General features: G+C 38.4%; 2 protein-coding genes across 2 annotated transcripts in view; one reads left to right on the forward strand and one right to left on the reverse strand.

Annotated features, from left to right (window-relative positions):
* The first annotated feature begins 641 nt into the window (after positions 1-641).
* Positions 642-8,846, forward strand: LOC148736261 (C-reactive protein-like). The gene is made up of 6 exons (XM_088754412.1): positions 642-811; positions 926-1,194; positions 2,101-2,215; positions 2,402-2,458; positions 6,401-6,626; positions 7,227-8,846. The coding sequence occupies exons 1-6, from the start codon at positions 739-741 to the stop codon at positions 7,600-7,602; spliced, it is 1,116 nt and encodes a 371-aa protein (XP_088610538.1). The 5' UTR covers positions 642-738; the 3' UTR covers positions 7,603-8,846.
* Positions 8,847-11,715: 2,869 nt separating this feature from the next.
* Positions 11,716-14,200, reverse strand: part of LOC148736262 (farnesyl pyrophosphate synthase-like) — a 15,001-nt gene continuing 12,516 nt past the window's right edge. Inside the window, exon 3 of the mRNA XM_088753053.1 lies at positions 11,716-11,947. Coding sequence (XP_088609179.1) covers positions 11,747-11,947 — 201 coding nt within the window. The 3' untranslated portion in view covers positions 11,716-11,746. The remainder of the gene's footprint in view (positions 11,948-14,200) is intronic.

Here is a 14,200-nt window from a genome sequence, read left to right on the forward strand (position 1 = left end):
ACGTAGAGAGGAATGACAAGGACACATCGAAACCAGTCGCTAGACATTTTAATTTACCCAATCATTCTAAGCAACATATGGCAATCTGAGGTCTTTCCTTACACTTAGGTAGCATGGAAAGCCGCAAAACTCTGCAACAGAGGCTCATCTTTCAGACCGGCAGTCTAAATCCCACAGGTATCAACGAACGCTTTTCATTCCACTAATTTATTCGTGTTTTTCTCGTTGCCATGTTCCCACCAATCACGTAGCTCCATTTTGTGCCTTTTAAAGCACACACAACCCATAATTCCTCTATTCGCTCGGACAAAGGGCTAACGCCTGAAACGTCAACTTTTGTAACCGTAACGGTGGCCAATTTACCGTTTCAACTTTGTTGATATATTCAAATTATTTCGTTACCCCCATCGACGCAGGGCCAAACAGTTTCTTTAGAAACTATAAGCCTTTATTTAACGTGTAGTGGAGTTATATATGATTTCAAGATAAGCTCGAAATGTTTCCGGCCTTTTAAACCCTAAAAAAATTACTGGTCAAAAAGTAATTGTTTGCTTGCGTTGAAGCCATTTTGTAAGTATTTTAACGTTTCAGACTTACATTTGTCATTAGGTACTATTTCACCTAAAAGGAAAAACAAATTAATTATGGATGAAGAGAAATTGTAATATTAACTGAAGCAGATGTTTGCAAACCGTGTATCAGCACGAAAATGATTTCTCTGTGAGCTACAAGAATAAGATGGAAATTTTCTTGTTATCTTCCTGTTTCCTTGCTCTGATTGTATCAGCGAGCTCTTTGGAGACCTCAAAAGGTATAATCTCTCTTCCGTCGCAGTAACACTCCCTTTTTTATTGCTATCTATCTCATAAATAAGTATAAGCAAAACTATTTTGATCGGTTACCTTCATTTCTTTATCAAACACAGGACAATCACCAAATAATGAGGTTGCTTTCGCCAATTTTCTTGCTCACGAAGGCTCCTATTTGAAAATTACATATGTTGGGAAAGAACTGGTCCAACACTCCTCAGAGTGCGCATTTAAATGTCTCTATGAGGATCCATGTTTGTCCTTCAACCTGGCAGATTTGGCTGATAACATCGAAAATCTGCTATGTGAACTGCTTCCATCGGATCGTTACACCCATTCAGACAAGTTCATTACCAACCATTCTTGGTATCACTACAGTATTACGGTAAAACTCTTTTTCTATCGTTTTATCTTTATCATCACATTTTTTAAAGTTTTATGTAGATGATGACCGAAACCGGCAGTCGAAGTCGTTTGAACAAGCTATATTGAACTGTTAACTGAACGTTAAAATACGTCTCTCTGTGGCTTTTTCTCAGTTTACTTTTGTGTTCGTCGCAAGCCATTTTTAAGTCATTTTATCAACCCGTCATCAAAGTTTGTAACCTGGTTTAGTGGGACTTTCACCTGGACTTTCTAACAAGCTAGAATTTACCAATCAGCTTGCTATCAGAACACTGATGAATCTGCTCAAGTCAACTCCATTTGGCGATCTACTTAAGATAGTAAACATCAAGTCCCTGGAACATCGCGGATACATGCAAGCCCTAATCCTTCTTTATAAATCTTCATTTAATACGGGGCCAAAAATAAATCAAGGAATTGTTCTCATTGCGTTCTAGCAATTATGACTTAAGAGGTTATTGTAAGCTAAATCAGCCTACTTTTAAATCAAAGTATTTAAAGAAATCTTATCGTTACATAACTTCATGTTTATGGAACAACCTACCTGAATTATAAGAGCGTCCTCTCTTAGAAGTTTAAAAATGTACTGATCAATGTTTTTCAGGTTTTTTTACCTGACATACAAGTGCGTCCTCTCTTGTTGCTGTAATCTTTGTATCGAGTAGTTAACATATTAAATTTGTAAAGTCTAGTTTTTAAATCTTCTAGTCTAGTTTTTGTATTTTTATCGAATAGATGACATATTCAAATTTTACAGTATAATTTTACCATACACGTTGACATTTAAATGAACCCCAGGCTCACTGGTGAAATGTGTCTAAATAAAGTACTACTACTACTACTGGTTTTTTTCAAGGAAGTGAGTACTTGATTTTCTCGATCTTAGTCTCCATGCTCGATGACGCCCTGTCAGAACAAAGGGACCTGTTTACCTCTGTATCGGACAAACAGTTACAAGTGTCGCTGTACGGAAGCATATACAGGAAGACACTGCGAAAGAGGTAATTTAAAACTTTTAGTTTCTAGAGCAATATTTTCAAAAATAATGTTATACCAGCGTACGTTTGTGGCCTATCTGATTCCTGCTGAGCCATCCCTACTCGTCGTTATTTCACTGCACACGGACTTGTTTTTAAAAGTGTAATTTTTTCTATTATTATTTCTTTTCTCTATCCATTTCATATCAGTTAACAATGACTGCAGGTGTTCATCTGGACCAGAAGGAAAACAGCGGTGTAATATAGGTGAGTTATTGTTCCAAAATTTCACCCAGGTCAGCTCCAAATTATGGAGCACAGGATTCGCTTCTTATTTCCCACGAGCGCGCTTAGAATGAATAGGTAGAATAAGAAGTTTGTAATTTACCTACCATGGCGAAATAGAAGTTATCTCCTGGTTTGAAATATTAGCACAATGGCTCAGAACACGTTTAAAATTCGTCAAATGAAACATTGTTGTGATATATTCAATAAAACTTGATTTAGACCCCGTTCAACACCTAATTCCACCTAAAAACTGAAATATTAAGAGTAATTTTGAAACGGCTGGCTGTAATTTGCTGATATTCGCTCACGTGCGAGGATATGGCCCAAAAACAAAAATCCAGAAGCTAAGAAAAAATCCATTAAAGATTTTACGAGATCGACCCATAAACCTCTTCAACAAAATTTCCCCATATCAATAGTGATTGCCATACAACGTCCACTACTTCAAACTGTAATCATTTAGTGAACACATGTGTGAAATTCGTTCGACTGCGAAGAGGGAAGTGTAAGTTGTTTTTTTGAACGCTTTGAATATAATCGTGATATAGAAAACCATAGACCTACCACTCAGATGAAACTGAATTTGCCTCTGCCGACAGAGCCAGCACAGCGATCATAAGTCAAGGTCAAATTATCAATGTCAAATTGTCAACGTCGACTCGTCAATGTCAAATTGCGTGCCAATTTCCCACGCAAAAGCCTGAAGGAAAGCCTAACAAACAATCACTGGCACACAGAATATGTGGAAAAGCTGAAGCTATTAAAGAAATCTGTAAAAAGAAACAAAAGAAGAGAAGAGGAAAACACGATAATTCTCGAACAAAAACTTGGTTAATCATGGGTTTCCTGTTAATTCACCAATCTTTTTCTTAGTTTAATCAAAAAAGTTACAATTCTTTGGATTTCTAGATCTTCTGCCTGACAAATTGGTTTTGAAATTGAAAACACGCTACTCAAGCAATACAACGGTCGCACTTGCGCTGACGGTTAACCGCTTTGTTGACGGACTGCACCTGAGAGAACAAGAACTACTAAAATAGAATTTAACATGCAGCATGAATAGTGTTTGGTAACAGTTTGCCGTATTTCCATTTGTTTTAGCTTGTTTGAAAACTCCGTTGAACCGCCTTCTTACCAATGAAGCTGGTGGGCGGGCGCTCGAAAAAATTAAGGCGTAGGCAGTTTAAAGCAAAACCCTTTATGGCGATTAAATTAAGAGTAGTAACAAAGGCAAGCACAGACACAAACGTGCGCATGCACGGACTTGCATACGTTCACGCACGCAGCATATGCACGCACAGGAGCTTGCAAACACACATATATACACGCTTAGGTTGTCGATAAGCTATGCGATGTGCTCATGTTTTGCTCAGGGAACTATTAGAGAGCAAAGTAAGAGTCGCGGTTAAGTAATAAAGGTGGGTATTCACTCACAAACACACACATACACACGCACGGAAACTCTAACGAGGCTAGGTGGATAGGTTAAGGTGGCTAGTACCAGTTTCCTCGCGTGGGAGGCAGGTCGAAAATTCATAACAAATATGGCGGCACGAGGCTTTTTACGGTTTACGCTACTTTTGTCTTATTTTGTAAGAAGTTTGTCTACCAGCGTGTATTTGATGTATTCAACAGCCACTGCGTATGGAGGAGACAGAATCAAAGATAAACAAGACGATTCTCGGCGACATAAAGGTTGCTTCGCATCTAAACCAAAAATCTAATCTATACGAGATCTCGAGAAAGCCAAAGAGTGATAGTAAAAGCAAAATCTGCCTGAAGAAGGAACAGACTCCAAACCTCAAAGGAAAATAATATGATTTAACCAGAGTTTGTGAATAAATGCTTAAAGATGAGCCCGGGAGGCTGTCTTTGACGGCTATTAGATGGTTTTGTGAGCAGTAAACGTCTGTAAACATCAGATCGTAGATACTCGCGCGAACACACTCGATAGTCAGCGGCAGTCGATCTTATTAAATCCGGATTTTTAAATGCGTGACAAAGCGCGTGGAAATTGCTAAACTCGCAACTAGTCCATGGGCCAGAGAGGTTCTCCGTACCACTTAGGTGAGTGCTATCTGATGAAAGGTTATGTGAAAGACTTTACAAATTCATTTGAAAGCTATCTTGAAAGTGTAGATTTCTCAATTTTTTAGGTACTTGTTTATTTGAAAAATTATTGGTCAACATGGAAACGAGGTTAGGGATAAAACGGTTATTTGCAATACCTTTTTTGTTTATCATAGCGAATAAATCAGTACATGTAACATCTAACAGCATTTCAAAACGATGTTTTGGTGAGAGGCGAAGATTTCCTTTATTTGATTTGAAAGAAAGCTTAAATGAAACCGTGAAGTCAAACTCGCAAGACATCATGAGTGAGTCCCAGGGTAGCGTAGTGCTTCAAAGTTCTTTCACTTCTTAACCTTGCTGTGTCACGACGCTTTCAAAAAGACGGAAAAACATAAGAATAGAGACTTAGAGCCTAAATTTTTAATCCTCATCAGCGGAAACACTTGCAAGCAAGCAGGTAGTGATCGAACTTTCTCAAGAACGCAACGAAACTTGATTGCTATGAACAGACAAAACTAATCGGTTTCGTTGTGAAGTTTGCATTTTTTTATTACTCGGATCATGGAAATTATTGATATTCATTATTAGAAATCACAGGTTATTGTTTGATTAGGCGAAAATTGGAGAAAATTTCTCAAACAAAGGAAAACGCAGAAGAGATTCATGGGTGTAATCTGGGAAGTAGAGAGCAAAGACCTTGTCGGGAAGAGCCTAGCGCGAACAGAACTTATATGAGGAAAAATACACTTATGCGATAAGAGAACCAGATTTAGGAAAGGAACAGAAAGGTACAATATTTTAACTGCATACGTCGACTTGCATACCGATGTCACGATTAGATAAGCTGCTATAGCTAACTTATAAGACATCGCTAATACATTTAGTGAGGTGTTGTAACACGAGTTATCATATCGCTGGCAGCGCCCGTGGGCAACATGAAGCAAATCCTGTGATCTGATTTCTACCCGAGCGGGCAAGATGGGCCCACCTTACCCGCTCGGGATTGCTCGTTTCTTATCCCGCGCATGAAGAGAATTGCTTGGAATGATCTTACAATGTTCGTAATCTTTGGGTAATGACGGCGATGTAGTCGCAAAAAGTGGCAGAAGACAGTCAAAACAAAGAAAGCATAAAGGTGTCTTCATATTGTAATGCAGCAGTTGGCGTTCTCACCGTGCTATTTGAGCCATAAGCTGAAAAATGTGTCTGGATAGTCCTTTGGAAACGTTGCCATGGAAACTGCTGTTGACGAAATGACACCTATTTTTGGATGACCAGTGATTATATAATTCAACCCCGTAAAAGTGTTCAAATGGCCTTGGTCACTCTTTTTCTTGTATTTTTTCAAAGTTACAAACCATAAAAGAGATGAAAACTGGTACTAGTTACCTTAAAACATGCGTCCATCTTCTGAGATTTTATTTACAAGTGATTGATGACTTTGCGTATTTCCTTCCTCACCCTACTCACTAACAAGGACATCGATGCAACGATTCTTCGTATTCTTTACTTTATATTTAGATTATGGCCTTAAATAGTTGATTAGGGCGAAGCGTGAACCAGTTATCTTGCAAAGAAAACAGGGGCAAACTATGCCCTAGATTAAACCGCAGGTCGGTCAGAACTTAACCAAAGGCGAGATCCTTATCCTATGCGTGTCTTATTCTATGTTGCTTAAGACTGAACACTGTTGGACTATCGTCCCCGATAGGCGTGCGGCACTTGTAAAAAACGAAGGAAGATTTAAACAAAAACTGGATACTTCTAAAGAAGCAGAAATATTTAAAAAAGGCGCAATTTCTCAAACAATTGTCTTGAGGTTTCTGAACTTTATTTACTCTGTTGTAGAGTACCTCATGGTGTTTCCGGAGCCGCGTTCTACAGAAAATTATGCCATGAAGAATCCAGCCATAGCCTCAGATCTCAGCCAGCTGTCAGTGTGTTTTTTTATCAAACTTGTTGCAGACCAAGGGGATCAGTTTGTCATGAGCTATGCCATTCAACAAGAAAAAAATAGCATTTTGGTCGAAATTAATCCAACCCTGGCTGTGACAGTTGATGGTCATATATTCTGGTAATGCTTCATGGATTTTTGAAAACTGGGTTGAGGTATTTCTTATTGGAGCCACGATAACTCATAATACAGGACATACTATGATCTTCTTGTTAGACACGAACGCATGAAGGAGAAGAAAGGAATTTAAACATACAAGTAGACAGATTAACTGGCTGACTGGCTGCTAGACAGACTGATTGAATGGGCGACAGACTATCTTGCTGATTGACAAACTGTCTGACTGAAAAACGACTAGCTGACCGACTAACTGGCTGACAGACGTATTGGCTGACAACCAGACTGACTGGCTGACAACTTGACTGACTGTGTGACAGACTGACTAAAGGATATGACGGACTGACGAGCAGACAGAACAGACTGGCTGACAGACTGACTGACTGACTGACTGACTGACTGAGAGACAGATTGACTAGGTGACAGACTGACTGAGTGACAGGCCTTTTACAAATTTCTATAGACTTACTAACTGCCTGACAGACTGAATGACTCTTTATTGATTGACTTAGTAACAATCCAAAAGGAAGGCGGATCCTGAATAATTAAATATATTTTAAACTGTTATGCTTATCTGTTTTCCTTTATTTCATTTTTTTCAAGGTTTGAGGCGAGAAATCTCTACAATGATACCTGGAAACACTTGTGTCTCACCTGGGAAAACAGTCAAGGAGTAGCAAAACTCTATAGAGATGGCAAAGTTATAGAACAGAAAACGAATACCAACAGCAAGAACGCTATCGTTAAATCTGGCGGCGCAATGGTGCTCGGACAAGAGCAAGACTCTGTTGCTGGAGGTTATAATCCTAAGCAAACTCTTCACGGCCGATTGGCAGGTGTCAACATTTGGGATAAAATTCTGTCCGAAAGCGACATTGCCGCCCAGTACACAAGTTGTAGCATACCTCATGGTTCTGTTCTTAAATGGTCTGCATTTAAAAATCTTACTCATGGCAATGTCACAGTTGAAGAGCCGTGAACTGTGTTGTTCAGTGATCAAACGCTCTAGACTCATAACTCACGTGCTGTAAAATTGCTTAAATTGGAGTATTTACCATATGCAAGCTGGATCACCTGGCACAGTATTAAGTATAGACAACAAAATATTACATGATATTGCGTTTGAACGTTGCTTACTTTGGCTAGGTCTTTGGAAAACATTTCATTATATTTATCCACCTATCTACTTAGTTGTTTGATAAAATATGTCAAAGTTACAGGTAAAGTTTTAGGTGACAGGTTTTTTCCCTAAAGCTAAGACAGCTACCCGTTTTTACAGTAAGGAATCTTAACAAAATGAAAATTTTCTTCTGTGTTCTCATTTATTCATGATTCTTGAGAATTAATTAGAGGGCATTTCAAGATTTTTTAAGATACCAAAGAGAATTTGAACATTGAGAGGCTAACAGGACGACAAGTGTTCATGCTTTGAATGCGTGCCTAGATAAAGCGCTGTACCGATGTTTGACGCCTGTGTTGTCTGGGAAAACTTTCGTCTCCGCAAAGTAGCGCGCTAAAATGTTTACATTCATTTGTCCACTCAATTCTCAAACTGTTATACATATCGTTTTAACTTGTTAAGGAAGTGAATAACATGTAACTGTTTGAATAATATACTACCTAATGACAAATGTAACTCAGAAACGTTGAAAATACAAAATGGCTACAGCGCTACCAACCAATTGCTCTTTGACTGATAGTTTTTAAGGGTTTACACTGCGGAAAACATTTCGAACTTAATTAAAAATTCATATATAACTCTGCTACATATTGACTTAGTTTCAAACTGCATCGGAAGACAAGGACGGCACAATCTTGAGATTAGATCTTGATGAAAGTCTTATCAGTATAGCTAATGGTTTCACGTAAAAATAAAAGAATAATAATAAAAATAAAAAACAGAGCTTTTTATAATTGCGCGGGAGGAAAACATGGGTTTCACGTGCAAAAATAAGGGCCTAATAAATGTGTTTTGTACAAACGGCAACTCAGAAAGAGTACTTTGATTGAAAATTAGCTAGAATTTCGCGAATGGCTGTATGTGTTTATCGTCTCTTACGGTGCCACAGCTCAACCTCCGCATGACGTCTGTGAGCAGCGTTTGATCTGGGTTTCTGTTTTAAGACCAAGCTGATTTCACGTTCTAGTTTTGCAGAGGACGGCTAAGATCTAAAAATGAAGGCAGCTAGGAAAAAGTTACGTTACAAACTCAAGGTTTACAAGTTACGGTAATAAACTCAGTTTAAGCCGTTCCACACTGGATTCGAAGTAGGGATATTTTCTTTATTGTTAAGAGGATGGTCTCCAAGGAAACTGTACATAAACACCTTAAAAGCGACTTTGTGAATTGACCGAGTGAAAATCGAAAAATGTGGCACATGTTTGGAAAATTGAAAACCTTCATATTTTGCCTAGAGACACCTTATAGTAAAGATAGAAGCGTGGTAAGGTTTTTTTTGCCCAGAATTCCCTCTTTATCCTAGAAAATTCACGAAAACTGAAACGAGCGTTGGTAGCCGTAAAATGGCGGAAATCAATGCCCCGAGTAGAGGCAAATGAACTTTGCTCATGAAAAGTGCAAAAGAAGGCAAACTCCTATAAATTTTATAAATTTTTATAGGCGGAATAGAGGTATGGTTTTAGTCTGAAACAGGACCATTTCATTTCATATTGACCTCACGGAACGCTTTTGAAATTTACCAATATCTTAAAACCCAGAAGTCGCATTTCTTGGCAAATTTTCAGTTATCATTTGCCCCATGCGGTATAACTCAGAATCGGTTCAGATTAAGCTCATGATAAATGGAAATAGTATCGTTCTCGAGGATATAAAAATTAGTTGCATTTCAGCATGGAAAAACCAGGTTGAACTTTGTGAAAATCACATCATCGGTATTTTGATACGTCACGACATAATCTAATTAGGCCCCCTGTGGTTAACTGCAGAATTCCACCCACATTTCAGCTGCTAGAACCGTGTTCGATTAGGAAATTGATACAATAAGCTAGCCTTGCATAGGTAACGACGACAAATTGGTTTTCATTCCTGCTTTCGTTTCAAATTCTCATCCATTTCCTTATGGTGAAATTGTTTACAATACCACATTCTGTAAGCTAGCGGAAGGCGTCTGTTTGTCTTGGCATATTCGAACACATTAAAGTATTAAGAAGTTGTAAGGTAAAAGAATTAGCTTCATTGTGGACTCGAAAGGGGACAATTCAATCATTTATACTGGTAGGTCAAATGTTCACTGCCGGAGACGCGTGTTAAAGATGGGAAGCAATCTGATACGAGTGTAGATGAAACATACTCATTATTTGTCACGCAATGCTGAAATTATTTCAATCTTTTTCCCATCTTGTAATTTTACGGCCAAGAATATCCGGAATTAAGGTTTTTAACAAACTTTTCAATGTGATAATTTTTTTTATCAGTGAGTCACCGCTGTGAGACTTTTAAACTTCGCAGCGGGGATCTTATACAGAGTTGAATGTAATTGAGTGATATCAGATACTTAGAAGAGCCAATAAGTAGAACACAAAACAATAAATAGCTGTAGCAGGGCAAAGGAAAGAGAGTAAAAAATTATGATTAAAAAAAAGGTTAGGTAAAGGATCAAAAGGCATTGTAAAGATGAAACAGAGGCAATGTACAAAATGATTGAAATAGGAGAAGAACACCAGGGTGAACCAGAACTGAGGATAAAACAAACGTTTTATGTTCTGCTCATTGGCTCTTCTAAGTACGTAAATCAACAGGATATTCGCACTTGACTAAGCTTTGAGCTCGAGTCTCTAGTTTTCCTTTCCCTACTTTTATTTTCTTTTACAGATTACTGTGAATGTCTCAATCTTTTTTCGCATATTTTATAAAACAGCGGTTGTTTCGTGTGTTTTTAGAAATTTTGGCGTTAAAAATTGATCCCCTCATGCATGCCTTATTTGGCCGCCGTGTTCCACCACGTGTCCACAGTAAAATAAACGCTGTAACGTAGTCTGACGTATCGAGTCATAAAACTTCGTCTTATCAAAGTGGCGCATTTTAACGCTTACATTCAGCTTATAAACTGAGATTTACACGTTATATTTCTTGTTTTCGCGTGTCAAGGAACTGTATAGCTGGTACATGTAGTTTGACTTAAAAAATGGCTGACGCTATCAACCAACTGCTTTTTGTCTAGTTCATTTTTAAGGTTTGCTTTGGAGGAAACATCCAAATTACTATTGAGCCATCATTGTGTAGTTAACAAATGAAACCACGCTGCCGTAAATCTATAACCTAGTATATCAGAACAAGAAAGTGGCACACGATGCGCAACTGGGTGTTTCACTGATGTTCTTACTAAATTTTGACGTGTTCTTGATCAGTTACTGAACAGATTCACGGCAACATAGAATCCATTTGCTTTCTATAGTGAAGACGTAAAAGTTTTATTAACGTTGACGTCATTTATCATCTATCCTCTAACAGGCCACGAGTAAGAACCAATCAAATTTCGTGTAGAGTTCAGATTATATAAATCTCTTCGTTCGCATATATATGACGTGCGCAGTTGCATTTTATGGCAGTCTTATTACACTTCAGCCGCGCGTTTATCTCGCTAAATTTTCCTACAGCCAATTGAAAAAAGAAGCGAAGAAATTGTTACCAGCACACCCGTTTCTTCTTCTTCTGCCGATATTTCTGTGAGTCAAAATAACAGTGGTGGTCGTTCAAGAGAAAACAACGATCTTCCTGGAATACTTAAGCAAATGCGCGGTGAACAGTTATACTTGCATCAACTTAAATAATCAAAACCCTTCTTTGTGTCTTTGATTTCTATCAAGTTAAGACTTCCATGAGAGCTTGACTATTTTAACCTTGTTTTTATTTTCGTTTTTGTAAACTAATAGCCCATTTCCGAATTATCCTTGGCCTCATTTTCAAAACGAGTCCTGGTGCTCATCCTTTCATGTGATTATAAGTTTTAATTCACATGCAAATTAAACTCATTTTCACAAGAGTGGTTGAGCACCAGGCCTCGTTTTGAAAATGAGGCCAAGGGTAATTCGGAAATGGCCTATTCAAAGCCCTCATCTCTAGGAGATGCAATAATGCTAACTCTAGTTTGGGTCAAAACTGCTCATTTATCCCGCTTGTAGATTTTCTTCACAAACTCTAGAAACAATCCTTCAGGCAGGTTGGCAGACTTCTGCGATATAAGTTCTACAATGTTCTTGTAACTTTCCTCTTCGAAGTCCTTGTAGACCTGCTTCAAGTTGAGCTCATGATATAACTTTTTCACCTTCTCGGATGAGGCAGAATCTTTTATACCGTAGTTCTCCTAAGAAATGTTAGCAGAATAAAAGAGTTAAATTCCTGTCTCTTATCACAAGTGTCTGCCGTGAAGAATGAAAATCTCTAAGAGAGTAAGCGGGGAATAGGGGTACACTTCCCGTTCTGATTGCAATAAATTTTAGCTCATCTACATAAAAATGAAAAAAATTAGAACACCTTCTGCCTGAAGTGACAATTAGTGACTTGGGGAACCAAGTAACCAATTGATAAAAATACTTAAAAGGATACTATAATATTGAAGGTCAAAAAATGAGGAAACTGTAGGTTGCAAGCAGAAACCATATGAAACACGTTTAGCTGCTACCTCGCTTTGTAATGTAAGTTCTCGGAGTATCCACGGGCTTCCACTGGAAACTGGCTGCCCCCAAATAGAATACTGCCCCCCCCCCTCCCATGGCTTAGAATCACCTACAACCCAGCCACGGGTTCCCATTCCAGTAGACCGTCGTCAATGTTTAGATCAGTGGGAGGTAAAAAAAAGGAGGAGGGGAGGGGTGGGGGAAAGGAGAGGACTGGTGACCAATAACACCTACTTATTAAACTCCTACTGAACTCCACAATATACATTTATATGTATTTAAATATATATATATATATATATATATATATATATATATTTATATTCTGTATACGAGGGAAATTCTGACCCTGTACACCCCAAATAATCATACTTAAAGTGCCGCTATGATCAAAATTTCGCATTGCCTTTTCTTTTCACTACTGGAAACTAGAAGTAAGAAACACTAACCCTGCCAAGTTTAATCGCAAAATTCTCACGGGAAGTATGATTATTTCAAGCTTGTTTTTCGTTTTTGGTCGCCCGCCATTACTCAATTCAAAAATGGCCGGATGTGGCAAAAAGAGTTGGCACTAGTTGGAGCCCTTCGGAAGTGACGTCATATGCGCAGCTCGACCTAAAAAACGTGGCTAAATTTGTATGCCATTTGGAAGAAGAATTCGAGGAAGAATACATCTTATAAAACGCCTAGAATTTCCACTGTGGAAGCTCTCACAACACACGAAGCATGATGCGAAAGTGCGCGTATGACGTCATAGGCCAACTCATGTGTAAAACCGCTTTTCAGTTCAGTCGCTGGCTCTCGGTTGCGAGCTGAGTAATGGCGGACGGGTTTTTCGTGATTTTCGGCCAGCTATATCAAGGCGTATTTCGCTTCCATCGACCTAAAAACTATCGCATAGTACAATTCTAACCATATTAACTTGATTCGCGCTAAAAAAATGTCAAAACCAGAGACAAAAATTTTCGTCGTAGTGGCATTTTAAATAGAATATATGTTGGAAAAGAAAATTTGCCCTGAGCGGGATTTGAACCCACGTCCCCCTGTTACTAGTCAGGTGTGATGACCACTACACTATCAGGACAACCATGCTGGCAACACGGCAATCGAAGACGTGATTTATGTGATCGGAGACGTGGTCTCCCGGGAAACTTAATTTTCAAGGTGACCGGGTAGGGGAAGCCTATAGCCCCATATGAAACCCAACTAAGGATCTATTAAAGATACATATATATGTATATATATATATATTTATATATATGTAACCAAAATAGCGTAATGAGATCATCATCTACTAAAAAGTGCTCAATAGCAGGGCTAGAGCTATGGATAATTATACTTCAAGATTTAGGTTACTTGAACTTTTACTGCAACTCTGAGTTTCATGCCTCTTGTATATATAGGAGAAGTAGTGTGGCACACGAGGAGGGACAACTTCGAGCGAAAAAAGACATACACTCAATAAAAAGTCAAAAAAGTTTAAATTTAAACGTTTTAGACTTTTTATTGAGTATATGTCTTCCTTCGCTCGAAGTTGTCCGTCCTCGTGTGCCACACTACTTCTCCTACCATTTATCGAGGTTTGGACTGTGAATCCTTTTGGATCCTTCTGGCGTGGCGTCACTGTTGGCTCGAGGCCTTTTAACTTATTATATATATATATATATATATATAACTAACTGCAGACAGTACTGTTTCGGCCTTCTGGGCCTCATCAGTGCAGTGCTAATGCTAGGATGGAGGAGAACCAATATGGTCACCCCAAACGATCCAACCTTTGTGGTATCGTCTATATATATAACCAATTATTACGCTGGAATGTTCCTTATCGACTAGCAAAGGGCTCAATAGTTGGACTAAAGCAGTAGATGATATTATCAGCAACGAGTTGGGTTATTTGGTCTAAGACATTTAATTGCTACTCACAGTTTCATTCTCCA

This window comes from Stylophora pistillata, chromosome 3 (genome assembly GCF_964205215.1).
Source record: "Stylophora pistillata chromosome 3, jaStyPist1.2, whole genome shotgun sequence".
In the NCBI taxonomy this organism is placed as follows: domain Eukaryota; kingdom Metazoa; phylum Cnidaria; class Anthozoa; order Scleractinia; family Pocilloporidae; genus Stylophora; species Stylophora pistillata.